Raw genomic sequence first — 27,894 nt, 5'->3', positions numbered from 1 at the left:
TCACTCCCTGATCTCTGTCACACAGGTGAATCACAGTACAGCCAAAAGAAAAAGAAAGAAAGAAAAAAAAGATGAGCCTGATAATTGTGAAAATGACATGCTAAATATTCTGAGGTGAGGAAAAAAAGCGCAAACAAGTAAAGAAGACGTAAGAAAATTTTATTGCAGTATTTGTTCCACCAGAAGAGCGGGGGATCACTTTTTTCTTGCTCTGTGTTCTATAACATCAAAATCTATATTAAAAACAATATAACTTCCCCTGCATATAGGCACAGATACTGCACTGCTCTTAACATAAATAAATCATATCAAAGATACTCCATTACACAGTGTGGGTAAACAACAAAATGATAAACAAAACAAGAAAAAAAAAGTAAAGTTAAAACTTGTTGGAGCTCAGGTCAAGTGAATAAATCCATCTGGTGCTAGTTTAAACTCCAAAAACACTTTATTAAGAACATCATCAATACACTAATTTCCAACATTCAGTTTATTTTTTTACAGAATTATGTTCAGATATAAACATGTGTTTAGTTAAACTATGATACAGTGGGAGTAAAAATCAAACAACGAAGTTGCTGCACAACAGCGAAGGAACTCCCACACAATGTTTTCCCAAACATTTCCTTCTTTATGTTTTTCTTGTGTTTAACTTAAACATGTCTGTGGTCAAACAGATCAGTGTTCACAATACTTTTCCTCCACCTGGTCCTTTAATCTAAAGAGGTTTTGTTTTCTCTCTGTAACATATTGGTTCCACATAGATTTGGGCTGTGAGGGGTTTCTGTCTGAGTAATGTCGGTTAACTCTTAGTCCCCGTCCTTGGCGGCGTATAGCGCCCGTAACGTCTGTGCCACTTTGTTCGTCAGCTTGTTTCCACTTGTCAAAGATATTTTCTTGTAAATAATGTCTGACTCCTTGATAGTGTCAACCCAAGGCACCTTTTTGCGACCGTCCCGTTTCTTTACCTCGGCCCAGGGCCCAGAGTAAGATCCAGTCATCCAGTGTATACTGTAGCCAGTTTTGATCCTCTGGATGACCCTGGCAATCTGTGGTCTGTCCTTGTATTTGGGACAGCAGATGGCGATGACGTCCATGGCCTTCACTCTCTCGTTCATGTGACCTGTATCCTCCGGGGGCTCCCTGCCTTTCCTTGGTTTCCGCTGTGGCTAGAAGAAGCACAGCGTGACAGACATGAACAAACTTTTTATACAAGAAGCACTGCACAGAAATCTTCCAGACATTCTCCATGTTGCGATGATGTGCGAACAGCAGCTCCCTCTGAAACTTAAAATCCAGGAAAACCATTATGATGTTTGTGGAGGTGAAAAGCATTAGAAGGTCATATAATTTCATACTGACATCCTATATAGCTTTACAGTATATTAATTTATATTAAAGAGGGTAAGTCATCTTCTCTTCTCTTACTTGTGAACCCTAAATAACTCTCAAGAAAGTCTATGCGTAATCACTAATCTGAGGATTTTAATTCCTACCGCAGGGGGATCTTCCTCCTCACTCTCCTCCTCATCTGTCTCCACTGGAGCAGCGTGATTATTGTGGTTGTGGTTCAAAGGTTTCGGGCCTTTCAACAGTGAAGTAATGGCTTTGTTTCTGGCGTTGGCACTCGCTTCGCCCTCCTCGTCCTCTTCGTCACGATCCAAGTGCTCCATCAGTACCTTGAACTAAGAGATACAAGCAGACATGTTCCGAAGACAATCAGAGACAGCATGTTTAGAAATCCCTATAAGTCAGAAGTTGTGTTTACTGGGGGCCGATCGCAAATACTAAATGTATCCAAGTGTGCATTTTCTGTTATTATTCTGGGTCTAATAACTGTCTGTCAAGTTATTCTAAGACACTGGAAGACAACAAAGGCCCAGGCATTGAAAGAATGAGTTAATGCAATGGTGGAAATAGCATCTTATGAATGTATGGTCAGTAGAATAAACGATGATCAGGAGAAAGGAGTATCTCCTTGGGAGCCATTATGGACTCATATCAAAATGGAAGATAAGCCTACCTAATTATGAACTTGCTCTGTGATTATGTGACCCTGTGGAGTGATGTATGAGGACACATGTGCGACATGTTGTTAGTTTGTTTTCTTCTCTATCCCTCCAGACTTATTTGTTAATTTTTCTTCATGTACTGGAGTCCACCTCCATATTATAAAAACTACATGCCTTGTATTCTTGTATGCCTAGAAAATAAAATATGTATGCCATGTACCGAGCCTTTCAAACCAGTAAAAACCTCAATTATAAAAATTCAGATCAAGTTTTGTTTTCAGGTCTTGTACCTGAGTAGGATGCCATAACAGCTTCAGTCACGTCAGCAGACTGGTTTAATGTGATGCATGAAATATTTGTAATAAAAAAAATTAACATTTGCTTTGAGATTCAAGACAGATATGTTTGATAAATGCTAGAATGGATAGATTGAGTCTATCAGGCTATATAAAACAGATTTCCCCGTCTACGTTACACACAAACACTTTCCCTTTCTTTCCTCTTTGTTCTCTTTTTGTTTGTTTTGATTAAAAAACTTAAGTGTATAATGTGAGATGCTTTGTACCCGCTGACTTTGTATTCAAATAAAATGAAAATATATTAAAAACAAAAGAAAACAAAAAAAAAAACACAGACATATTCCTCATATTCCTGAGACTAAAATAATACAAAATACACTCAAAGCACAGTACTGAATGCTTACGTCCAAATACTGTTTCACAATATGCCTCTTTGTCTCATGGCTTAGCTCCATGTTGGCGAGGTTGTTCTTCAGGTAATCCAGTGTCTGACGCGGGTTGAAGTGCACCTTAGATTTCCTGTTCACTGCCTTGTCATATACTTTGGCAGACTCCGTTGGGGAATATTTCTGGATTTTGCTGCAATGCAAACAGAAAGTTCAGTTACGTTTTTGTCACGTAAGTAAGTGTACTATAAAGAAAGAATTAAGGGAAGATCCGTTGACTGGTATTTGTGATGTGGCCTACCTGTCTGAGAAGCCATAGAGATTCTTCAGATGTTGCTTCAGCATCAGCAGCAGCAGGATAGCCTGTGAAGCACTGGCGAAGTCCAGCAGAGGGTTAGGGTTTTCGGGTAGGCGGTCCATCAGTGCATCCTCATCTTCGGAGTCGGATTCAGAAGCAGCGGCTTTCTTTTGCCTGTGGACCACCTCCTCTTCCTCATCGCTGCTGCTGGAAGTACTACTGCTCTGCTCAGATTCCTCGTCTTCATCCTCATCGTCACCGTCCTCGTCATCATCTGAGCTGTATTTTCTCCTCTGTGGCTTCTTCTTCTTCTTCTTCTTCTTCTTCTTTTTCTTTTTTGTCTTTGACTTCTTTTCCGTTTTCGTCTCCTTTTCGGTCTTGGTCTTCTTTTCCTGCTGTACGGTCTGTTTCTGTAAAGACTGCATAGAGAACAAAACCATTTAAACGTAGAGCAAATATACATCAGATACTAGGACTGGGCAATATGGCTTCTAAATATTATCGAAATGTTTTCATATACTCCTAATGCATATTTTACACAAACTTTAATTTTCATCTCATGATAAAAAATAACATCTAAGAGTAAAAAGTTATACATAGAATCAAACAAATTTCCTCACCTCCTTGAAAGACTGGAGCAGGTTGCTTCCAGAGACAGACAGAGCAATATCTACATGATGCATGATGAAAAGAGGCTCCTCCTGAGTCTGGTAGGGGAAGCAGGCCAAGTTGTCTGCTATGAACAACAGCATGTTCACCTCTGTTTTCTGCAGGGGGACAAAGTGTAAAACATCACAGCTCTAATCAGTTGTTCATGACCAGTAAAGCTTGAGCAGTGAGCGGCTAGAGACACACAAACCTGCAAAACAACACACAGAGAGGGAGAGAGGTGAACTTACGCAGCTGTCATCAAATAGGTTGAGCAGCGAAATGAGGAAAGCACGTCTATGTTGTCGGTTCCCTCGGACCAGAGTGTAGAGATGAGAGCAGAGAGCAGAGTCCGAGTCGTCGTGACGGAAACCTCGGATCACTGCGCTTTTGGATCCGTTTATAGCCTGCTGCACCTGGTGAGACATCTTTAACCCTGCTACGGCCTTCATCTGCGAATTCAAAAAATGATGATGGTTGAAATCTTTTTGATAAATAAGACTTGAAGCCTGTATTTTATTTTTTATCAGACCTACAAAGTGTAGGGTCAAAAGTTAAATGACAGTACAGCAGTTGTTTTGTTTGTCACAACAAATAAAAATAAAGAAATACATTTTTGTGTAACTTTGGGGCTTCTGTGTGAGTGAAAAAGCAAATTTTCCCTCCTCATAGCATTCAGTGTTTAGAAGGGCCCGCTGTGTCAATATATATAACATCAGTGCCCACAGATGCATTCAAAGCAACACTTTCACACCTAGGCCGGTGATTGTAAACCCACAAGCCACTCACATGGATGAAGCCTGAGTATTTCTTGTCGATCTCCACCAGCTGTTGATCGGCCTTGTTCTTCATGGTTGGCTCAGGGTCTGTTCCCATGGCGATCAAGAAGGGCACACACTAAAAAACAAAACAAAACAAAAAATGGTTCTAAATCTGCGAACAGCTCATGGTGTATTCAAGACAGCAAAGAATCTCGTTGCTATGAGATAAAACATACTGCATATCTTGCTGTTGCTATGCTGGAGTGACACAATGAACATACCTGTACAGGATGGATGAGGCCCTGGTTGAGAGTCAGTGAAATGACGTTCAGGGCAAAGTGTCGAACAGTGGACTGTGAGTGGAAGAAGGACTCCAGCACCTGCTTCAAGTAAATCTGCATTATAGAGCTGCTCATGCCTGAGGAGATGTCTCCCATTTCTTTCAGATCCTCCTGCTTGGATTGGTTCTTCCCTGTGTAAGAAAATGACATCACGTTGATCAGTCTACGAATGTTCTACACGACTGACTGCTGAATATACAGCAACAATTTGAGGCAGTAACACAACACATGAGGCAAATTTGTCAAACTCACATTCGCGATCGGCCTCCTGCATTCGAGAGTCCTCCTCTTGCAGATATGTCTGCAGGTTTTTTAGCACCTGGATCTTCAGGCTGACTGAACTGTTTTCATCTGACAGGGTATTGTTATACAGAACCTTCACGTCCTGCATGAACATGAGCTCTGGGTGCATGATGAACTGGAAGCCTTGACACAATGGAAATTGTTTAAATACACATGTCAAACACAGGCAAATAAAAAGATCTTTAGAAATTACAGTTTAAATACAGTGATTGCATTTTATGTTAGTCTGAGATGAGGTGCAACATACCTAAACCAATGATGGCCTTGATCTGGACCTCCTCTTCTTCGTGAGTGGTGAAGTACAGCAGAAGGTCCAACACTTTGTCCTTGATGACAATCTAAGAGACACGGAGAGAGACAGTGAGTCAAGCATCAGAACAGTTTGTACAGTAGTGTTGCACGATATACTGGTAACAACGGTAGACCGCGGTACTAAAACACCACAGTACATATGATACCATAATGTTGGAGTACCGTAGTACTATGGTGCCTCACGGTACCACCACTGTGGGATAAGTTCAAAGTCCAGTCGCAAGAGGATGAGTGTCCATGCGCCGTCCAATAACGCTGTGTGCTGGTCACCTGGCACTCAATATGCTGCTGCAGTGGTTTGTTTTCCAGTGACATTTGAGGTATTAGCTGAGCTATTGAGTATCTTTAAGCGGTGAAAGTTATTATCTATTTCTTTTTACTTGTAGGCTAGATTTGTTTATATATGGTACAGTGACTTGCTTTCCACTGTATTTAAGTGTTAAATAAAGTGTTAAATAAACAGAGCTCTACGGTGGGAGCATTTTACTCACATTTGCAACTAAAAATAGTTTTGTGCGAGCAAGAGAAATCATTCAGGAGCACGCTGTGCAAGTACAGATTTCAACCAGCAGCAGAAACGAAAGGCGAATCCTGCCGGTTGTGGGTTGAATGCGGGTCACAGCTCCAGGTCCAATAATTTCCTCTTCAGTGTCATGACTGCCCAGAAGTACCTGAACAGCCGAGCTGTGGCGGCACACAGGTATGTGACGTGTCAGAGGAGAAACGAGCCCAAAAGGCACATCTGCCTAATTTTTGCTGTGGTATCGTGATACTACTCAGAACTGTGATACTTTCACTGGTATCGGACCGTGGGTCCCAATTTTGGTACCGTGACAACACTATTGTACAGTAGTCCTGCACACACAGTTTAAGCAGACTGCTGGTGTTTACCTTGTTGGTACCCTTGAACTCCTCCTGGTCAAAATCAAAGTGTCGACAGAGAGCCCCCACAGTGAACAGTGAGCGCAGCAGAGTGGGTTTGTTAGCAGCTAGAGTGGAGCTGTTGGGGTCCTCTTGGTGCTGGGTCTTCAGTTTTGCCAGAGCTCCTGTAGAATGATACACAGGGCAATGAAAATTAACTTTTGCTCTTCTTGTTACACAGTGAACTATCAAAGAATCAGGACAATAAAACAATATTTGGTGTGTGTTCAGCAAGAGCATAATTTAACTTTTAATTTGAAGGCGAAAGAACAGGTTAACAATTATAAACCCTTCGTGTGCACGTGCTTAAAATATTGGTGTATTTTAGATTTAGCCTTTTTCATATTGAGATACATAAAAACTCTGGTATAAGAAAATGTATCTTTATATAAAAATGTATGTACAACATAACCCTTACCATAGTAGCGATTGAAACAAGCCCAAACAAACTTGTAGTTGTGTGTGACCTTGTTGACAACAGCACCGAGACAGCTCACGCAGTGCTGTACAACCTGAGAAACAGACAAAACAAATCACATCACGCTCAAATCGAATCTGTACACTCAGAGCAGGAGTTTCACTTTCACGCTGTTGGTGGGTTGCTGTTATTTTAGGTATCTGTGAGCACTAAGCTGTAAATGACACTCACCGTCATGCCATATTTGATGATGAGCTTCATCAGGTCTTCTTCTATGGTGGTGAGGAAAGTCTCACTTGGCTGCTCCATCAGAGGCACAACCAGCTCCAGGATCTTTGCCACGTTACAGATCACCATGAAGTCATTCTGAGTCTGAAATTACAATACAGAGACAGCTGCACAGTCAAAAGCTGAGCTGGAAATGACTTTATGAACCACTATTAACGACTACTGCTTTATTAATTATACTCCTCCTCTCAGCTCCTGAATGTGTATATTTCTTTAAGATCATCTGAATGTAACCGTAAAATTGTGTGGTTGGTCTTACTCATTTGTTCCAATAAAAACATCTGAGCTTAAATTGTGACATGTACAGTGTTTGGAAGTGTGTCCCAGTGAGCTCCAATAAACCTCTACATGTTTGTGGTCTTGATATGTCACACAAGTAGGCACTTGACTACTCACAAAAAAAGAATCCGCCCACTCCACCAAGTTTGAGTTAACTGATTCATGTGACATTGTAAAACAAAACAGCAGTTTCTCGGTTAAAGTAAAAAACAAACTGTGAGTGCTGCAGGAGGACTCAATTAGCAATCAGTGCGGGACTAACGCTGTCAAGCTGAAGTCAAGCCTTGTCAAGTGGTGTGCTGGAGCTCTTGAGGATTATTAACAACAACTGCGAGCATTACAGACTAGATAGATGCTGCTATTGAGGCTGTTCTAAATTAACAATAACATCAACATCGTAGTTTGTTTTACTTTGCTCCTCTCCACTGTTGAAACCCCAGTAAAACAGGTATGTTAGCATGGCTATGTGTCAGTGTGGACCTAAAATTACATTAGATTCAGGCAGATATGTGGTTGTTTAGTGATTGGTTAGGGAAAATCGAATCCTCCTCCCCCACACAGAAATCAGTTAGAATGGATGCAATGTCAGCCTGAAGATGGAAACAGAGTGTAATGAGTTGACAGCTGTCTGACATAACAAGGATGGACCCTGCGTGATTTCATTTAGCTGCCACTAGATGGCCCTATAACACAACATAAAAGTTGGTATTCAATTCTGCACCAGACACATCAGATGATTTCCTATTTCCATTCTTTCAGACAGGTAAAAAATAATATAGACTTGGACAGAACAAAATTGCTTTGTACTTACATTGCACTTGGTGGTCAAGTAGGGCTGCATAGTCATGGCATGTTTGACCATTAACTGTGCTCGGATCTTGCTGAACAGGTAGAGAGTGGTGATGCATGCTACCAGACGACCTGAGTTGACCCCTTTGTCCTCACAGTCTGGAATGCAAACACATAGCACGGTTAAGTTTAACACAATAATAATGTAATAAGAATTATTACAGCAAACGTACGATTACCTTTATTCTTATTACCTGCGAGAGACTCCTCATATTTCAGTATGTGTTCCACTAGATTGTCCACCAACTGAACGCAGGCCTTCTTGGCAGGTTTGTATGAAGCTTGCTCTTCTGACTTCAGCAGCTAAACAGATGCCATGCAGAAGTTAAATAAGATGCCTGACAAAATATGCACATGCCAGCTATCATAAAGACACACAAGTTAAACAACTCACATTTTGGAGAAGCTGCTCAAACCAGTCGTAGCCTGAATCTTTGCATGCCGACACCTGGGATGGAATGAAAACATTGCACGAGATAGATTAGGACAAGATGAAACATTGTGTGTTTCTGATTTGAATGATGATGGTGCCAAAAGATTTGTCACAACCCAAGGTAGTACGCACCACATCTGTGATGTTCAGGATCTTCCTGGTCATGGCGTCTTTGTCGTGACTGGGTGTGGGAGTGAACCAGATTTTCTGGAATGTCTCATTCACAAGTTTCTGTATGGGAAAAGATATTTATGTGTTTAATCTGTATATCAAAAGCTAAAAACTGTTACTTGTAAGTGGCATTCACACACACACACACACACACACACACACACACACACCAATAAACACCAACCTTGATCCCCTCTTCATCGTTGACCCTCCGGATCATCTTGACACACATTTCAGTGATCTTGTGGAAATCCGGCTGCTCCAGGCAAATATCCCTCAAGATCTTGATGACCCTCTTTCTCACACTAATTCCTGTATCCTGTTGGGAAAAAAAGGTACAAGTACAGCTCAATATAAAGAAGAGGACATTTCTCAATGGCAATTTCAACTTTCAATTGGTTGCAGTTCTTCATTTGGTCTTTAGGTGGCAGTGTGGGGGAAAAGATGAATTAACCTCAGCTGAACTTGTGCACTTTAAATGACCTTTTTGGTCAGAGTTTACTAAAGTCAAAGGTGAAGTTCCACTTGAGTTTGTCTTAATTTAGAGTAGCCTGTTCCTCTCCACAAGCTGCTCAGAGGGCACTTGATGGGACCGAATCAATTTTAACTTTAACCCTGTGAATAAAAAATTGTTAATTTTTTGAAAAAAGACGTAAAGAGGGAAGCTTAAGAAATTACCAGTATCCTTTCAATGAGCATGTCGTAGTACTGCTCAATGAGCTCCGGTCGACTAAGCACAAAACGGCCAAGGAGCTCCACAGCTGCTTCCCGCACGCTGGTAGAGTTGTCCATGAGGCGACAGTGAACCCCTCGCTGCATATCCAGCTGCAAGGCAAATAGGGGAGATTAGTCAAGCACAGATGAACATTACTGAATGTTATGGCTGCTGTTGTGACTGTGGTAAACTGGCCTAATTGCCTAGTAATGCCACAACACCACCCTAGCACACAGGCTATAACAAGATCTTCTAAAAAAAAAAAAAAAGAAAAAATAGTGTTAGCGTTTTCATTCCACTGGTTTAAGACGTGCAGCAGCCAATACAGGATGACTTACCCGAGCAAGGATACTCGGATCCACAGCAACTACTTCAGACAGACACTTCATGGCTTTAGTTCTGACTGCGATGGCACTTTCACCCAGCACTCTCAGAATCTATACAAGAGAGACAGCAAGAGGAAAAAGTTAGCGCCAGCCAACACAATATAATTTTTCACAGACATTTTCTTTGACTGAATCCTCTTACCTGTGATAAATAAATATCAAAGCTCTGTGCAAACGGCCTCATGGAGGCCAGATATCTGACAATCAGACACGAGTCCTCATAGTCTACTGTGTCAGAGTTTATCCTGAAATAAAAATGAGGAGGATCGTTTTAATACCAGGATTGGTGAATGAGTCAAACAGCTAACAAATCGGTGCACTGATCCAGAGTGAAGTAGTATTTACCCCAGAGAACTGGACTGTGACGTCTTGATGACCTTGCGGAGAAATTTCTTTCGGCTATCGGCCCTCTGCACAATCTCCTCAGCTGAGTCAACGTCCATGGAATGATGTCGACCTTTCAAGTCCTCATCATCTTGAGACTTCATTGCTTTCTCTGCCTCACTTATGGCGTCCCTGAACCACTGGGCAATGTAAAACTTCCTGGCAAACTATATGAAAAAAATGCATACGTTTGTTATGAAAATTGCTGAACATTTAAAAGCATACTATTCAGTATAATACCACTTTGACACCAAGGTACCCAGTTAAACCCGTGCCTTTGCCTACCCGCAATATCCATCTGTCAAGCCCTATGAGAGCTTCAAGTAACAGGAGCACTACGGCTGCATATTACCGCATGTAAACACTGAGCATCCACTCCTTAGGGACCCATAAATGTGACCATAATGATTTCTGTAAATACACAGCTTCGTATCTGGAAATTAAGTGCTCACCACTAGAGATGGATCTGTCTCAGCGTTCTCATCGAGGTAGTCCAGCAAGGCCCTCTGGAGTTGCTGGATCTCATCATCACTTCGCTGAGTCTGTGAGGAGATCAATAAGCCAGGAGCATATCAGAAGCAGCTCAACATCGCTATTCATTTACATGTGTTTAGATGTGTTAAAATAATTATCTAGTCTACCTTTCTGAGGATGCGGTCGACAGCCTTTTGGTCCATGTTGCTAGAGACAGCGTCTTTACGCAGACGAGAAGCGACGGTGCCGAGGTAGTCCAGTGATGCCACCCTGAGTGCCATTTCTGTCTGCTTGTTACTGAACTGGTGCACCTGGGGCACAACAAGTGGAGGACAAATGGCACAACAAAAGCAAACACATAAGCAGCTGTTTCTTCTGGACAGATGATCTGTGATGGCACCTTTGAAGTGAGTGATGCTACTCACCAACAGCCGGCCTAGTAAACTGAGCAGCAGTTCAGCTGCAGGCCACTCGGGCCTGTTGACTGTAGACAGCAGGTCATGAACAAAGTTCTCAAACAGAGGTCTGTAGTCTTCCTCTCCCTGTTTACTACCACACCTGAAATATACAAAATACAATATTTCATTATCATATGTATTTGAACATTATTTTAGTTAATATTACAGCCTGTTCCACAGCAGAAGACGGTGTACTCTCTCAGGACACTCAAGTGTAAAAGTCCCTTTAAGCAGTCTACAGACCAGTGACTTACTTCTTGAGAAACACTGACAGGAAGTTCTGTGCTGTCCTCATGGCAGTTCCATAAGAGTTTGTGATGAAGGTATCTTTATCCACCTAAAAAAAGTACCCAAATTTCTGAATCCAAACATCTTTTCGGATAAGTACGTTTTAAATTAGTTCCATCCTTGTAATTACCTTCTTGTTATGTTCATCTTCTGGGTCCCTATCTGAGGGAAGGTGTACAACACACTGGATGAGCTGAAGCACCAGTGCCGTCACCATCTGGATATACACGGGCTCTTCATCCGAATCACTACTGTTTAGCCTGGGGAGTATAAGACATAAGTGTTGTCAGGTTTACTGCAACATACCCTTGTACCTAAACTGCAGAATAGGTTGTTTGCCAGTGATTCTCAAAATGACAGACAGTATATGACTGTTGAAGGGTGCCAGCAACAGGTGCAAGCACTTAGAGAACTGGAGTTACATCCAGTAACTGGTATTAACTTAACTATTATACTATATACAGAGTGGGAATGTTGTCTTGGGCCCTACACCCAGAGTGCAGCCACAGAAATACAGCAAACAACATATTACATGGACAAATCATTACACCCAACATAGCAAAAGGAAACACAAAAAGATAAATAAACAGAAAACATCATACCCTAAAAATACCTCTATAAAAATGCAAATCAGCAAATCATCATAATCCAATCCAGTTCTGGCTTTATCTGCCATTGTTAAAAGCTTTATAGATAGAGGTATTGCATGCCAACATTGACTTTTGGTTTAACTCCGGACAGGAACAGCAGTCTCCTGGGTAAAAGTCCTGTACTTGTTTGACCCATCAATCCACCCCGACCTCGTCCCTGTGCAGACATTGTCACCTGACTTCCTCCTTTGCTCCCATCACAGTTACTATGACCACTGGAGGTCCCTGCCTAGCAATTCACATAAATACAGGTCATAATAAGCTGCTTGCACAAATGACCTATTCGGCCATTTTTTGGAGGAGGATGGTGTGGTTTACTGCATGACGCTGTGGATTTCGACGACCAACTTCTTCATTTGTGTAATTTTAATAAGCAAATATTTCCATAATATGTAGTTACCAAAAGTTCCTGAGGCTGCGTTTATTAGTAGGCAGTCTGGCCAGGGAGGTGAAGATCTCTTCAAGAATGAGCTGTCTGTGCTTCTCGTAACGAGAGAAAACCTGAAGGAAAGTTAAAAGCAAAGGGCTTAATCAAAACATTATTAAGACGCTGTGCAGGAGCATACCTTAAAACAATTTATAAAATAATGTGTAAATTGCATGCCAATTTTTTGCACAACTTACTGCTGTCACTAGTGAGATGGCACATAACTGCAGCTCACTGACATTCTCCACGAAAAAAGGTGTAATACCCAAGGTGGACACCTAAGAGTCAGGCACAAAAGCAGTCAGGAATGTTAGAATTCAAGGGTCAAAAGTTAAACATGGTCATGAATCTAGATGACGTACCACCAGATAAAGAGTCTCACCTGGAGAATAGTGATGTCAGTTAGCAGCTGGATCTCCAGGAGCTCAGAGAGGTTGCTGACTATATCACACACTTTGTTGTAGAGCGTGACAACCACCTTCTGTTTATGGGGGGCGCCCTTTGCTCTCTTGGACTTTGAAGAATGCGTGCCACCTTAGGTGAGGAAGATAAAAGGAAAATAAGAGTTGAATAAAATATAGGTACACCACTTTAAACATGGGCTGCAACATACCAATTTCAAACCTATTTAGAGCTATTTTTAGTAAGTGCATAGATAATTTAGACCAGTGTGGACCAGCATAAGCACTGTACTAAAATGCAAAATTTTGCACACACAAAAACAGCTTCTTGAAATTAAGATTCTTGCCATATTTTGCAGAACTACTTAGAAGAACCGAAGAAAACTGTGCTGACCTCCATCAGCTCTGTATGACCGGTCATACTGAGGATACAAAGAGTTTTGCAGATGGTACTTGGTGTACTGCAATACCCTCTCAATGACATCCTCTATATAAACAGCCTTGGGCATGCGTGGAGACGTCATGATGTTGAGCGCAGTCAGACAGGCATCAGCAGACTTAGCAACCCGCTCCATGATAAGGTCACGCCACAACCGCTCCTCATCCATGGAATCATTATCCTACAGATTTAAAAGATAGTAAAAAAGTAATAAAACAATAGATTTACTGAAAAATTCCAAAAGAACAATCGGTATGAAAAATCACAAAAATAATACCCGGCTGGTAACTTACATGATTCATTAGTGTGGAAAGTTTGACACTGTCCTGAATGTTCTTCTCCAGGATATTCAACATTTTCACCAGTTTATCAGATGGAAACTATGGACCAAACAAATTATGGTTACTTTAACAATGATGTGAATTGAATGTAACCATGTGACAGTGTACAAACATACTCCTCTCACCTTGTTAAAGATGCGCATAGCTTTGAGCTTAGCAGAATCGCTGCCTAGCTCGCTCAACTGGTGCTTTCCAAGCAAGAGCTCTTTAGGTATCTCATCATCATCATCTGTTTGAGGGCACAAAATTATAATGTTAACATTTTTCACCTCAACACTTCAACATATGCAACTTTGGAAACCATAGAGCACTTGATGTTTACCTGCGGCAGTGAGGTCCACGTCCTCAAGGCTCTCAAGAATGTTGTCCACGTTGGCGGTGAATCTCTTAAAGGTGGAGGAGTCCATCATTTCTGGGAATCAAATGTAAAGAAATTGATTAATAAAAGCATTTAGTTTTAAAATGCATTCATATTATGAAAGATCTTAATGTAGTGAAACAATACCCTCTGGTGTCATCTTGGAATCGTACACGATCCTGTTTTTCTGTTTCTCCTTCTTCTTCCATTTTCTGGCAGCTGAACAAAAAGAAAACAACATTAGTTAAATCCTGGACAGCAGGAACTCACCCTCAAGCAACTGAATATTTAATAGAAAAAGACATGAGTGTCGTAATCCAGCTATCCAGGGAACTGGCCTGACTGATCACTGGTTTCGAATGGCACTAATCTGAATGACAGCCGTCAGAAACAGTGATCACAAATTTTGCACTGTCTGACACAATTAACATTGTAGGTAATAACTGAAAAAAAAAAATAATTTTTGCCTTCTTAGAGACAAATAAAATAAAAACACTACAACATTTACAGGGTTACTACAGCTTGAGGCAAGTTAGATTTAAGACTTTCATAATGCCACTCAGAGTGAAATTCAAGTTTAGCAAAATTAAAGAGGAAATAAAACATGTATCGACATCAATTACTTAGGGTTAGGGATAATTTTAGCCAGTTGTTGTAACATAAAACAGAATTTTTTTTTGTCTTGTGGCGGAGACAATGGTAGACCAAAACTGGGAAGTACCTGAAATTACTTGCCAATTTTGTGTTTCTCACTACTGTGCAGGTGGGATTTCACTGCCTTGATTCCTATCGTGCAATTATTGTGAGATCAACATTAGACAAAAATGATTTATGAAATCCTTTGTCCCATGTCTTAGCATTTTTAAGACTTCTGATTGATTCAGGACATTTTAATACCAATTGCGGACTTATTTTCACATTAATCCAATGCCTTTTAAGACGTTTTAAGGATTGTTGGGAGCCCTGCATTTAGAAATATTTTTCTTTTGCCTATGCTCCCTTGCAAGCCGATGCAAGAAGGCTCACCATCATTCAGGCTTGGTGGTGGAGAGCCTTCATTGTCATCACTTGAGTTCCATCCACGGCGACGGCTACCGGACCCCTTGCGAGCATCATTCTTCCATGTCTTGTCGCGATCTTTCTTGTACCTCTTCTTTGCAGCTGTAACAATAACAAAGACAGCGTAAATCTTGAGGATTGCATGGTACATCAATATTTCATCAAAAGTGGAGACAGTGTGGTGGTTTTGGTAGATTTTGTATTAGTCTGATGTGTTTGTGGTAATATGTAAATTGTTTTAGGTTAACTACTGACACTCATATTCAGAGTCATCAGAATCATCATCTTCATCCGACTCAGCATACTTGGATTTCTTACTGATCATATGGTGCTTTCGTTTCTCTGTAAGCATAAGAGATGAGTTAGTTTTCAGCACAGAATTCTCTATACTTCAAAGGAAGATACAATCAGTAACTCGTTAATCCACAGTGATATATTAAAATTAATGACTTGGATTCCTGAAACAGTGGTTTTAAGTACACAAACAATCCATAAACTGGGCAGTCTCATTGCACATATCAATCCCCTACAGTTTTGTGTACATATCAAATAAACAAAGTAAATCATACCTCCTCTGGATCTGGAGCTTTGAGCAAGTCTGCTTTCCTGAATGATGCTTTTGACCTCATCAATACTGAGTCTGTTGACCACAACGACAGGCTTAGCTCTTTTGTTGAGGTTCTCTACCAGTGACACTCTCTCCAGCCTGACCAGGGGTTCTTTCCAGCCCTCTAACAGTTTGCTTGGAACCTGGGGACCTTTATCTTTCCCGTCCCGTTTCAGTTTGGGAATCACAAAGTTCTTCAGACTTCCTGACTTGCCACCTAGCAGGTATGAGGGGAACTCGCTAAGTTTTGTCTCAAAAGACTGCTGCTTGTTTCCAGGTTGGCAGCTGATGCTGTCATCCCCACTTTTGCTCTCTTTCTTATTTTGGGAATTTTGAAGGCTGGAGCTCTCTGTACTCTGTCGACCATTGAGGTCAGTGGATTTTCTGCTTCCGTCTTGCCTCACTCTTGGGCTGTCAGGTTTAGTATGCCGGTCAGGAGAGTGTCTGTTGCAGTTTTCCCTTGACGTCTTGTGCTTCCTTTCCCTGTCTCTATCTCTGTTCTTATCCCTATCTTTATCTTTGTCCTTATCCCTATCTTTATCTTTTTCTTTATCTCTGTCCTTATCTCTATCTCTATCCTTATCTCTTTCTCTATCTTTTTCTTTAACTCTATCTCTGTCCTTGTCCCTTTCCTTGTCTTTTTCTCTGTCTCTGTCCTTATCTCTTTCTTTATCTTTTTCTCTATCTCTCGCTCTGTTCTTAACCTTTTCTCTATCTCTGTCCTTATGCCTATCTCTATCTTTTTCATTTTCTCTATCTCTGTCCTTATGCCTATCTCTATCTTTTTCATTTTCTCTATCTCTGTCCTTATCTCTGTCTTTTTCATGTTCTCTATCTCTGTCCTTATCTCTATCTTTATCTCTATCACTGACCTTATCCCTTTCTCTATCTTTACCTCTATCACTGTCCTTATCCCTTTCTCTATCTTTACCTCTATCACTGTCCTTATCCCTTTCTCCATCTTTATCTCTGTCTCTCACCTTATCCTTTTCTCTATTATTATCTCTCTCCTTATCCCTTTCTCTATCCCTGACTTTCTTCTCTCCGTGTCTGATGTTACGCTCCACCTTGCTCGTGGTTTTCGGTGTCTCAGGTTGGCTGACATGGGCTTGGTGACTGTTGTGGTTCTTGTCCTCTTGGTGGCGCGAGTCTGAATGCTTGTCATGTTTTTGCCGTGGCATGTCTGGCTCTCTGTCGTCCAAGTGTTCCTTCGCAGTGAGAGTTTTGCTGTCATGTCTGCGTTTGGATTCGCGCCGACTTTCCTGCTTCTGTTTGGGGGTGTCTGGCTGCCCATCCAACCCGGACTTCCTGGGGTTGTCAGCGTGCTGTTTGATGATACCAGGTCTGTTTTCAACACCTTTGTCTGCATTTTCATCAGTCTTTGACTTAAGGCGCCTTAGGTGTTCCTCACACAACTGCTGCGCTTCCAAGACCACTACCGGCTGCCCTATGACTCTGCCAGCTTGCTGCAGATCAATACTGACCATCAGAGCAGGCCGACTGGCACCATTACTTGCAGAATTCGTCTTCTTGGGTGTCAACTTGCTGTCAGTGTTGCCCCCTTGCACAGTTGGCCCGTCACTTGCCTCAGCTCCAGATTCCTGAGGATACGAGTCTTGCTTCCGTTTCTTCAGTGGCTTATCTATGATAAAGAAACATGAAGCTTAGAACTACAAACCAAAACAAATCTAGGTCATGGCAAAAATGCAAAAGGCCACAGGGCAATACCTTTATCCTGGACTTCTTTAGACCATCGTTCACTGGCTGTCTCACGTTCTATTCTCTCAATCTCTGCAAGTGTGTCCATCTCAGCATCGTCAAACACAACCCCACTGATGACTCCAGACTCCTTAATACTTGGCTGAAAAGGAACCGACTGGCAGTTTGCCTGCTCCTCAGCACCTAACTTGTGTGACAAGTCCTGAGCAGTCCTTGACAACTGATTATTATTACTCATTAAATCAGTTTCGGGATCTGAGTCGACACGTGGCCTGGGAGGAAGATCTCCAGCTTGATCCATGTCTGAAAACCTAACTCGCGATAGTTTTAAAGTCAGCCTGGTGGACTGTTTTGATGGAGAACTAACAATGTCATACGAGGCGTTTTTGTCCATCTCCGCATTGTCTTCTTTACTCCTGTCTCTATGCTTCTTTTTGCGGTCAGCAGCAGTGAGGAGCAGTTCAGGTGCTGCACCTGGTGGCACATCAGGCGGAGGGGACTGCATGATAAGCGGAGGTCTGGACCCTGTTTAAACACAGACAAATTCAAGAAAAAAGTGAGCGCCAGGCAGTAAATCTTGGCACAACATTGTGTGTACAATGGTGCATTATTTGTGATCCAGAAAAGAAGAATGTTGTTGCTAAGGAAGCATACTTTTTGCAGTCTCTTCACTCTCAGCAGGAGAACACACAGACTGTGGTGATTTAACTGGAAACGTGGCAGCCCTCATGGAGGGGTCATTCTCCTGTTGGAAAACAAGACATTTATCATCCCTTTTTCATCACTTTTAACAGTCGCCATCTGCTGAGGTCCAGTTCAAAATATCTTGATTCTCTGCATTACCTCATTTCCAAGTCTGTGAGCCATGTCCATGTAGTCTTCATTGGAGCCTAGTCTCGCATTATGATTTGAAGTACTTGATAGCTGACCAGAGACCTTGTTGTCATGGATATTTCTAACTAAAACAGAGAGCAAATTAAATATCCAGTTAAATTATTTGTGATGTGAAATGTGTCACGTCTCGCTGAGAGATAGATGACCTCTTTTCCAACTTAACAGACAGCTGCAGTGATATTGGGATGTATGCTTCCTGCGTCCCTTGTAAAATAAAATCTGAAAAGAAAACGCAGTAAACTCATTGACGGGTCAGGGGGAGACACTGTTATTTTCCCTGATAATGTCACATTGTAAACAACAAATTAGTGCTGAAATCATAGAAACAGCAGCATTGCACGACTTTACTTATTTTGAAAGTATTTCATGTCACAGAGAGAGAGAGAACTGACAGAGAACATTGTGACTGAATGTTATAAATATACTGTTGGTGACGTGTTGGTGTTTTTGTTCAAGTCCTCTGCACCGACACCTTCCCACCCGCCCTCATCCCCAGCTCTCTGAAGCTCTGAACACCAGGGTATTGTGGCAAAGGTGGTGGTGTAAGCAGCAAGGCATAAAGGTCCCAGGAACGGCCAGTAGACTATAATCTTGTATTTCTAGGTTCATTGAAATTACCCAATTTCACAAATATGTAGTTAATTAATACAGATATCCCTGTAGTCTTATGATGCAACATCTCCCGTGACAGCAGATACTGTACTGACCCATGTCAACGATGACCCAACAATGCTTTTCTATCCAGGGGACTCCCCTTATTGAAAAAATAGCTTCACAAAAGAACAAATTTTACTATCGTCATGGGTATATATCTTACGCAAGACAAGATCCTGTTATGTTCATAGTCTCATTGAGTGAAAGAGAACATAAAAAATCTTTTGTATTCGATTTACTTGATAAATACTGGGTAGACGATTTGGTGACCACCAGTGGGTGCCGGGGCATCACTACATTGAAAACCTATCAACATCACTGCAGCTGTAATTTTACCATGTAACAGAAAGTTTTAGCTTGACAACTTACTCTCCACCATGCAATTGTGTATTAAAATTGGTTCGGTGAAGCAATTTGCTTGCGTCCAGTTAAGTTAAAATGCAACCATTCTGGCAGAGTCATTTTAAAAAGAATTGTCTTGTTTTAGCCAGAATGCTTGAGTAACATATTAATCAAGATTATTACTCAAAATCGACACATTGTCAACATAACTGCACCTCAGACTTAAGACAGTTTTTACTGGTCTTTTAGCAAACCTGGGCATGCCTTTACAAGTTATTGATTTATAACAGCTTCTAGTATCCAAACCATCTTGTTTCCTGGTCAGTCTTCCCTCTATACATGTACACCCTCAGTGTGTGCATTTCTTTGGCCGTGATATTTTAACCTGCTCAAACACGAACATGCAATTGCTGCAGGAACATACAGACAAAAATGCACTACGCAGTTCTCATCTTGTCGAATACTGTCCACCTTGACTTGTGTTAAGGCAGCAACAACTCTTCTACCTTATTCATCAAACATTTGCTACTTGCTGTTCCTCTGAGAGGTGTGGTAGCCAGCTAATGGCTGTACTGTACTTACCTTGCTGTGTTTGTTGGTGTTGAGAATAACTGGGTGGATTGTACTGCATGTAGTCTGCAGGACTCTGAGGGGTATAGGGACTGGGTATAGGACTGTTCTGCTGGGGTACGAACCGAGCACCTGATCCAGACTGTGGGGATGTAAAGCATCTGTGAAGGAGGAAGAAGTAGTCTTAGTAGAAATTCAGATACTTCTGTGCTTTCATCATCTGGCTGTATGCTGGCAGTGCCTTACCCAGGGGAGCTCTGAGGGACAGTGGTTTGCTGATAGTTTGATCCTGGACTCCCATGCACCTGATTCTGAGACATCTTATACTGTTGCATCATTGGCTGCTGCATTACACCTAAGAGATACGGATAAAAAAAACCAATGATTATTAAGGTCATACTAACGAGAAGCCGAACATACACAATTCCGTATGGCGCCCATGTGCCTCAGGAATGTAAACTTAGTGATACAGAGGTACATATCTGATCTACACTTGTTGAAATAAGGTAGCTTAGTCAAACAAAATATTCAAAAATTAGATAGAATAACAGTGCCAGATTATCAACAGTCTCTAGCCCTCACCATCTACTCAATACAGCAATACTGGGCAATACTAGTAAGCTACAATCTTATAAATCCTACCTTCCCTTTTCCCATTAACAGTGTGTCAGAAAGGTGTTTCTAATATCCTGCCCCCCTGATTTGTGTACTGTAAACTGTAAAAGGGGGTGGATATAACATTGCAAATGGTAGCTTTCAGTATAATGCCACACCACCACCATCACTATTATGTGCAGCCACAACAATGACTATAGAGTTGAATCAAAAACAAAGCTAACAAAAACAACAAAACATTAGAAGCTCAAAAGAAAAAAATGATTTGTTGCATTGTATTATAATTGCCTCAATCATCTATTATGGTTATCTGTACACACAATGAACTGGTTACTCAGTGTATATTTGCAAAATTTCAGTCACACATACACACTTGAAAGGAATACTTTAGTTGCAAAATAACCATTTGCATAACAATGACTCAGTGATTTACCTTTAATTTGTGAAGAAAACTGTTTTTCTGACATGCCTCCACTGTCAACGGAGAATCAAAAAAAACAACAAAAAAAAAAACAGACATCCTTTATGAACTGAAGTAAACAGGGGCTGTGTATAATAACAGCAAAACTATATTAAAAAAATCCACTTACAAACTCTTGCACAACTTCCCAAACACATGCATTTTTGCTAAAACATAGAGGTTTAAAACATGTCGGTACAAACAGCCATGGCCGAGTAGCGTGCCTGGGCTCACATGTGCGATTGAACTCTGCTCAAGCGAACTTACATGCATGCGTGTGCCCAAGCGAGCTCAGGGTCTTCTACTTGTAAGCAAAAGTGTACATTTTTAGCAAAAATGCATGTGTTTGAGAAGTACTGAGCATATGACTAGATAAATGAGACTTGGATTATACTGCATGAATTGTGTAAGAGTTTGTAGACGATGCTAATTCATGAAGAATGTTTGACATTTTTTGGATTCTCCGTTCACCATGGAGGCAAGTTTTCTTCATAAATTTAAGGTAACACACAGTGAGTAACTGATATTCAAATGGTCATTTAGAGGTATTTTAATGTATATATATATATATATATATATATATTTCAAAACAAAGATGATGAGCGTGATTTGTGATGTTAGTATGATAATACTACCAGTGATATGATAATCATATCACATGGTGAGGTACTTCACAAGGCCAAAACTACTGTTTCTGTATTGCAGGCTTCATCTAGTATACTCAAATGTGTCACCACAAAAACTACTTGGAGTTCACAGTGATAAAGGAAGAGGTTATAGCTGCAGGAGAATGGTGAGTTTACCCAGGTACATGGTTATGCATATCCAGTCTAGTAACAAGTACACATTGAGCACATTTCTGGAGCAGCATTTCACCAGATCAGAGGCATTAAATTCCCAATACTGGCCAAAATGTCACAAATAATGATTTCACTCAGCTTCAACAGGCTCATGTATGACTGTTAATGAATAATCTTTGATTAATCATCTTTGATGATATATTTTTATGGGCTGAGTATGCGGTCACTACCAGAAACGCTTGGGGTTTATTTTTTGTGACATTTCTAATGTTCATCTTGCAGTTGCCAGCACATCTAGGTCACACTGTCGTAGAGTCTAGTACATAGTGTGCACACAGCTTTTCTGTCTTTTTGCCTCTTTGGCACACCTAATGAGTCAATATGAAAGTGTTTATGCAAACTATATACTTATAATTACCTGTAATTGCAAGCTAGTGCAGCTGTTCATAAAACTAGACAGCTTTCCTGAACAAAGGTGAAAAGACAAATATGCAACTGTTTATGGCAATTAGTGACATCATTTATGATGGCAAAACAAATACAGCTGAGCCTTCAAGAGCTGTGTATTGGTTTCATGCTAAATATATTTTCTAAAAAAATTCCGATGCTAAATATTGTGTGACATGCACTTATACTTGTCGGCAAACTATAAACCATTAATTTATATTTGGATGGGAAAAAACATTATCTAACAAGCTGTGCTTCCAACACTAAGTGGAATTGTACAAGAAACTTTGATTGCACTCATGGAGATTTTAAAAGAGGCAAAGAGATTAATAGCAGATTTTATCTTTGTGTTTAGTAAAGACAGACATTTAAAGGGTTGGCTGAGCTAAACAACCAAGATTTCTTCCTCCTCCCTAAAACAATGGAGGTGAATGGAAGTCCATGTTGGTGCTGACCACACTGGAAAATGACAAAAACTCAACAGTGAGGCACCCCCATATTTAAGTTAAGCTGAAGATGCTGACCCTGAAACACAACTTCCCCAGTTTAAGTCTGGCTGGGGACATTTGTTGCATCTCTCTTGGCTCATTTCCTCTCTTCCTCTCTCTACTGGTGCTGTCTAATAAAAGCAGAAAATGCCCCACAACACAATTAAAAAAACAAGAGCAGTGTGTTTTTCCAGAAACAATGTCTTGGTTACACTGGATAATCCAAACTCTGTGTTGTGAACAGTTTTAAATGGAATTACTTTCTATTTTTGTCATTCCCATAATTAGAAGCCGAAAAAATCCGACTTATTACAGTATAAAAAACGCAGGTGGAACTAATAACAGCAAAGATGGCCAAGTTCCAGTAATTACTCCAATCCAATACAATAATAAAGATGGTATTATTTTCACTTTCTGTTTTACAGTTCCAAAGGTCTGCTGTGAAAAGGTTTATTGAAATTAAGTTTACAACAAGGACTTTCCCTCGTGCAATGGTCATGCCGAGTTTGGGAATCACTAGTGTAGTGAAATTAGGCACAAGCAGCGCCTCTGAACCAGGATATGCACAGGTGAAGAACTAGTTACAGTGAAAACAAAGTGTACAGCCAGTGGAAGAGCATGCACTGGGCTCAACTGCAGAGTCAACAGCAATGACTCCACCTTTCCTCCTTACAACCCCAAACCTTGCACTGGATTGACATACTTTTGTCCCTGAAGATTTTGGGGTTCCTGGACAGCAAAGTTTGGAGAAGCATTGGCATGTCACCCTCGGGCTCATCGTTCCCCAAGTTGTCCTTCAACTCTCTGGAAAGCAAACAAAAGCATAGTTCAGTGTCATATTGCAGAAAATAGCTGCCCACTGGGCCTGAATGTAGTTTTAACAAATGCATTCTGATACCATCCAGTCTCAATTAACATTTTCACTGGAGTTTAGATTAACTCTTCATGACTGTGACAACCCTGAGAAAATTGATAATTACCACAGCATGAACATTTGCTTGTCTACAGAACTGAAAAAGCAGTGCAACGAGATGTAAAATCTCACTGCATGTGCACATTTCCTCTTCTCCTTGTCTGCCTGTGCGATATTTACATATTTTCCATTTAAAAATGGTTTTAAGTTTCAATTAAATAAAACATTTGTTTAAACAAAAAAACCCTTCTGTTTCCATTATTTTAAGAGTCACTGTAACTGATAATAATAATAATAATTTTGTAATACAGCAAACCATGATACTGACAATCTGTGCTATTTTCTGAGATGATTATCATACCATGAAAATTTCATACCATTGCAACACTGCTGACAACAACATAGACTTAACAGTGATTTCTTCCCCAAATCAAAACTAGTTTTAGAGTCAGCACACCTTTGTGAACTTACTGTAGTGGCTGTTGCCAAGTTTTCTTCTCCTAAATTTCAATTCTCTTAAGATGCTGTGAAAAAAATCAGTGAGTGCTACTCACATGTGTTCAGTGGAGACCTGGTTAAGGCTATGTGCCAGCTGAGTCACCAGATTCTCGTCCCGACACACCAGCAGGCTGCTGACCTCTTCGGAGATCCTTCCATTGTAGAGCAGACTCTTAGCAGTGGTGGCAGGAAGAGGAGAAGGCAAGGGCAGCTGGTTCAACACTAAAACGATGATGGACAGACGAGTTAGGTTGGCTGGAAAATGAAAGGGAGCAGGATGGGAAAAAAAATATAAAAGAGAACTGTTTGGAAAAAGATGCATGACATGACAAAATGTGTGTGTGTAAGGATTTAAAATTTGAAACATGAAACTGACCCACATTGTATGGTAGTAATAGCAAACTTATAATGCAATCATTACATTTTCTTTTGGTGTTCACAACATTTTTTTATCAGAATAAACATGTTGATCCTAATAAATACAATTTTGCTGCAAGAAATCTTTGTGAAATGTATAATGCTTCATTGTTTTGATTTTTTGTTCGAGGTTTGTGAGCCTACAACTTCCCATCTTCAGGAACATAAGCCACTTCACTTCTGTCTGCTGTGAAATCACCAGTAGTGAGAAGCATCACAATTACCACTATTTAGCTTTTTGTGTAACTACACATTACACTCGAAGCACTAGAACACTACTCATGGTATAATATTAGCCTTGCCACATCTTGGTTTCAAATGTTAGCATTTAGGGTGCGTGAACAGCATTAGAGAGAGATGATGTTGCACTTACAGTCTGTCAGGCTAGCAATTCCAGCAAGAGTAGTGATGGGAACATGAGGCATATCACCATTCATGCTGAAGATGAGGTCAAGAGGTCGTGTCACTGCACAGGCTGCTCAATATCACCAATCTCTTCCTATTCCTCACATCTCCAAAATGCTGCAGAGACAAAAAAAAATGTGGGAACAGACACTTTTATCAGAATGTTCACCGTCAGCAAGGTATAGATGTCAATACATGCAGCACTGCCTATATTATGATTATGAGCATTAAGAAATAGCTAAATGTTTCCAGTATAGCTACAGTGTTTCTTCTGGGATGGGGATTTTAAAATGTGTCAGCTCATGAGTGTGCATTATTACACTGCCAACATAACTGCACCTCTGACGTAGACAGTTTATACCGGCCTTATAGCAAGACTGGGCATGCCTTTACAAATCATTGATTTTTAGCAGCTTCTGGTACCCAAACCATCTTGTCCCCTGCTTCGTTCACCTCCATACATACACAGCATCAGTGTGTGCATATTTCAACCTGCTCAAGTCGAAAATGCAATTGCTAAAGCAACATACAATGAACAATGTTAACGTTAGCTCTCATACGAATGAAGTATGTCGTGCATTGCAAGTAGTTAAGACTCCAGTGGAGACAAATCTAGCTAACGTTAGCTACCTGATACAATTAATGATAAAAAGTTACAACCATTTTGCCTTTTTTGCCTCTATGCATGAACTCAACCGTCTGCTTGCGAGCTTTTCATATTCATAGCCGTAGCTGACACCTTCTAACAAAAGGGAATACAGAGAAGCTTGTAGTTAGCTTTATCTCAAATTATTTCTTTTGTTACAGTGTCAGTTAAGGTTTCCGGGGCTGTCCAAACACACAACAGCGACATTAGCTTATCTTAACACCGGGCTGTGACTGTATTATTATTCGTTTATTATTATCTCTGCGTTGTTGACACTTGCTAAGAGGACTAGCAGCGTAGCAATGTCTGTAAAAAGTGACTAAAATCAACTCGGTGTTAGCCGGCTAGCAACAACTGGAGATGTAGTTAGCTAACGTATGCTAACTGGCAAAGGTATATCTGGAACTTGCCTAAGCTAGCATCACCGGGAGTGCATCAAGCCCGGTTAGCCTGCTCTGTGTCGCTCTTTTTATCGCTCGGGTCGTGTACGGGTTTCGATTTTCACCTCACACTCACTATGGCCTTCATCGACGCATCTCTAGCTCACAAAGAGGACCACGGACTTGCCTTAGGAAGCGTAACCCCGACCCGACGCCAGGGAGGCGGGGGTACAAAGCAAAGACCCCATCACAAATCAAAATTATCCCCTTGGCTGATCCCGTTAACGATTCCCAACGGCTGCCCGACGTGTCTGACAAACCGGAAACACCCGGGAAGGTAAACAATTTGTCTGAATAGACGTTGTTATTGTTGAATCTGGCTTATTTACCTCTGGATGTGATGAGAAAGAGAAGTGGTTCTGGTGGAGGAGGAGGTGGAGGAGGAGGAGGAGGGGGAGGAGCAGGAGCAGGAGTAGGATGGCAGCTGGAGCTGAGAAGAGTCTCTAGCTCCCTCTCCGTCCCACCGTTCAAACAGCTCCTTCGAGTAAGCAGCTAACACAACGGCAGCCCTCGTCGGGAGGACCGCGGGGATTTCTCGTTTGTCAGGGCGAGCATGTCTACAGGGAGGGGGGAGAGCATCCCCTCAAATCGGCCTCACCAGGCGACGGTTTTATCAGGGCATCGATTAATTTTCGAGGGTGAAAACAATCATAGATCAGAGAAAAAGGGGGATCCACATTGTCTACCCCCCCACACCAGTCCCCCTCTTTCAAAATGCCGACCGGAAGAGCCGGTAAAGGGTATAACTCCCTCAACCGGTGAGGAGCCAGGCTAATTAACATGTATTAACTGCCTGCAAGGACCTCCAGGTATCCTTGGATGTTATTACACTGGTACATTTTGTCAAAGATAAGATCTATACATGGAAATAATGAAATCCAGTGGTGATACAAGAGTCTGGTATAGCATCATATTGCTCTGTGGTGTTTGCATCTGGAAAATCATGCTGCACTAACAGGGGATCTACTAATTTCAATCCCTAAACTTAAATTATATATATCTTTTGTGATCAGATGTCATCATCTTTGTTAAATTTGTCTTGTCTGCTCAGCTGAGAAGTGATGTACTTAGACTTGTCATCACAACAAACACTTGCACAATCAGCTGACTGCTTCCCACACACACACATACACAAATCTGACCCAAAGCTGCTGCAAAAATCTCCTCTTATTTGTCTCACCAAACTATAGCGCAGAAACGTGTGGACCCATTGAAAATATTCACTAATTCATAGCATCTAAGAGGCCAACATGAAGGCCTGCTGGGATGAAGCACACCGTTTGAGACAAATCAATATTGACTCACTTTCATACAAAAAAAGAGAAGATTTTGGTCTCCCTCTTGTGGAGGAACATTTTAATATATTTGCAGACTAAAGTAAAGTTTTCCTATTTTCCAGTCTGGGTGCCTCCTTGTCCTGCTTACCCTTTTCAGGACTGTGACGCATCCATTTTGATGATCTTTGGAAAATATCTGCACCACAATGGGTCTTGTGTTGCACAGCTTGAATTATAAGAACCAACAAAAGCAATAAAGGCCATTTTGTGTACTGTATTTGTGACTGAGCTACTGTAAGAATACCCCTTAAACTCTGACATTTATTGCTGAAGAAGACTAGAGAACAATTTATTTAGAAAAAAAACACACATGAAGCTCAAGGTGAGTCAAAAGATGGACTTTGTTATTGAAAGGTAGTGTGGCACATTCTACATCAAATCTGAGACTAAAAAGGTTGCCTTCAGGACTTCATCTATCCTATAACCATGTAGTTGACTGAGCAAATAAGTCACCTGGTTATCCTTTTTGCCACTGAAATAGGGTGGCAGAGTTGTTTTGCACCAATCACATTTGCTTTTTAACTTGGCACCCTGAAAATTGAC

At 41.0% G+C, this 27,894-nt stretch overlaps 2 protein-coding genes across 3 annotated transcripts in view; one reads left to right on the top strand and one right to left on the bottom strand.

The window, feature by feature from the left end:
• Positions 1–120: 120 nt before the first annotated feature.
• LOC125905496 (nipped-B-like protein B) lies at positions 121–26,467 on the bottom strand. 2 transcript variants are annotated; one of them, XM_049603461.1, is made up of 47 exons: positions 26,344–26,467; positions 24,897–25,045; positions 24,163–24,328; positions 23,399–23,499; positions 20,132–20,240; positions 19,898–20,046; positions 18,269–18,384; positions 18,080–18,170; positions 17,435–17,950; positions 15,669–17,348; positions 15,355–15,441; positions 15,067–15,201; positions 14,188–14,259; positions 14,005–14,094; positions 13,808–13,911; positions 13,635–13,721; positions 13,297–13,522; positions 12,884–13,035; positions 12,699–12,779; positions 12,475–12,575; positions 11,555–11,684; positions 11,391–11,473; positions 11,104–11,236; positions 10,846–10,989; positions 10,657–10,746; positions 10,166–10,371; positions 9,963–10,065; positions 9,773–9,871; positions 9,398–9,544; positions 8,904–9,038; positions 8,681–8,779; positions 8,510–8,563; positions 8,310–8,418; positions 8,078–8,214; positions 6,931–7,071; positions 6,700–6,793; positions 6,252–6,406; positions 5,296–5,386; positions 4,998–5,171; positions 4,686–4,876; positions 4,433–4,540; positions 3,895–4,095; positions 3,616–3,762; positions 2,999–3,414; positions 2,716–2,890; positions 1,497–1,685; positions 121–1,169 (listed from the first exon to the last, which is right to left on the bottom strand). In XM_049603461.1, the coding sequence occupies exons 2-47, from the start codon at positions 24,958–24,960 to the stop codon at positions 810–812; spliced, it is 8,238 nt and encodes a 2,745-aa protein (XP_049459418.1). In that variant the 5' UTR covers positions 24,961–25,045; positions 26,344–26,467; the 3' UTR covers positions 121–809. The 2 variants fall into 2 exon arrangements, with proteins under 2 accessions (XP_049459418.1, XP_049459419.1); XM_049603462.1 differs by lacking the exon at positions 26,344–26,467 and adding an exon at positions 26,142–26,267.
• The window catches only part of mlana (melan-A), a 5,857-nt gene continuing 4,120 nt past the window's right edge, over positions 26,158–27,894 (top strand). The window contains exon 1 of the mRNA XM_049603467.1: positions 26,158–26,291. The gene's annotated coding sequence lies outside the window, so the exon portion shown is untranslated. The remainder of the gene's footprint in view (positions 26,292–27,894) is intronic.

This window comes from Epinephelus fuscoguttatus, linkage group LG18 (genome assembly GCF_011397635.1).
Source record: "Epinephelus fuscoguttatus linkage group LG18, E.fuscoguttatus.final_Chr_v1".
Lineage (NCBI taxonomy): Eukaryota > Metazoa > Chordata > Actinopteri > Perciformes > Serranidae > Epinephelus > Epinephelus fuscoguttatus.
Note: the sequence above shows the minus strand (reverse complement) of the source record. Positions and strands in the feature narration are given on the sequence as shown.

Coding starts and splice junctions, on each gene's coding strand:
- LOC125905496 (XM_049603461.1), bottom strand. CDS start 24,960: ATGAATGGTGATATGCCTCATGTTCCCATCACTACTCTTGCTGGAATT. Junction 18,171..18,268: donor CTCACAGACTTGGAAATGAG/GTAATGCAGAGA, acceptor GTTTTCCAACAG/GAGAATGACCCCTCCATGAG. Junction 2,891..2,998: donor CTCTATGGCTTCTCAGACAG/GTAGGCCACATC, acceptor TTTGCATTGCAG/CAAAATCCAGAAATATTCCC.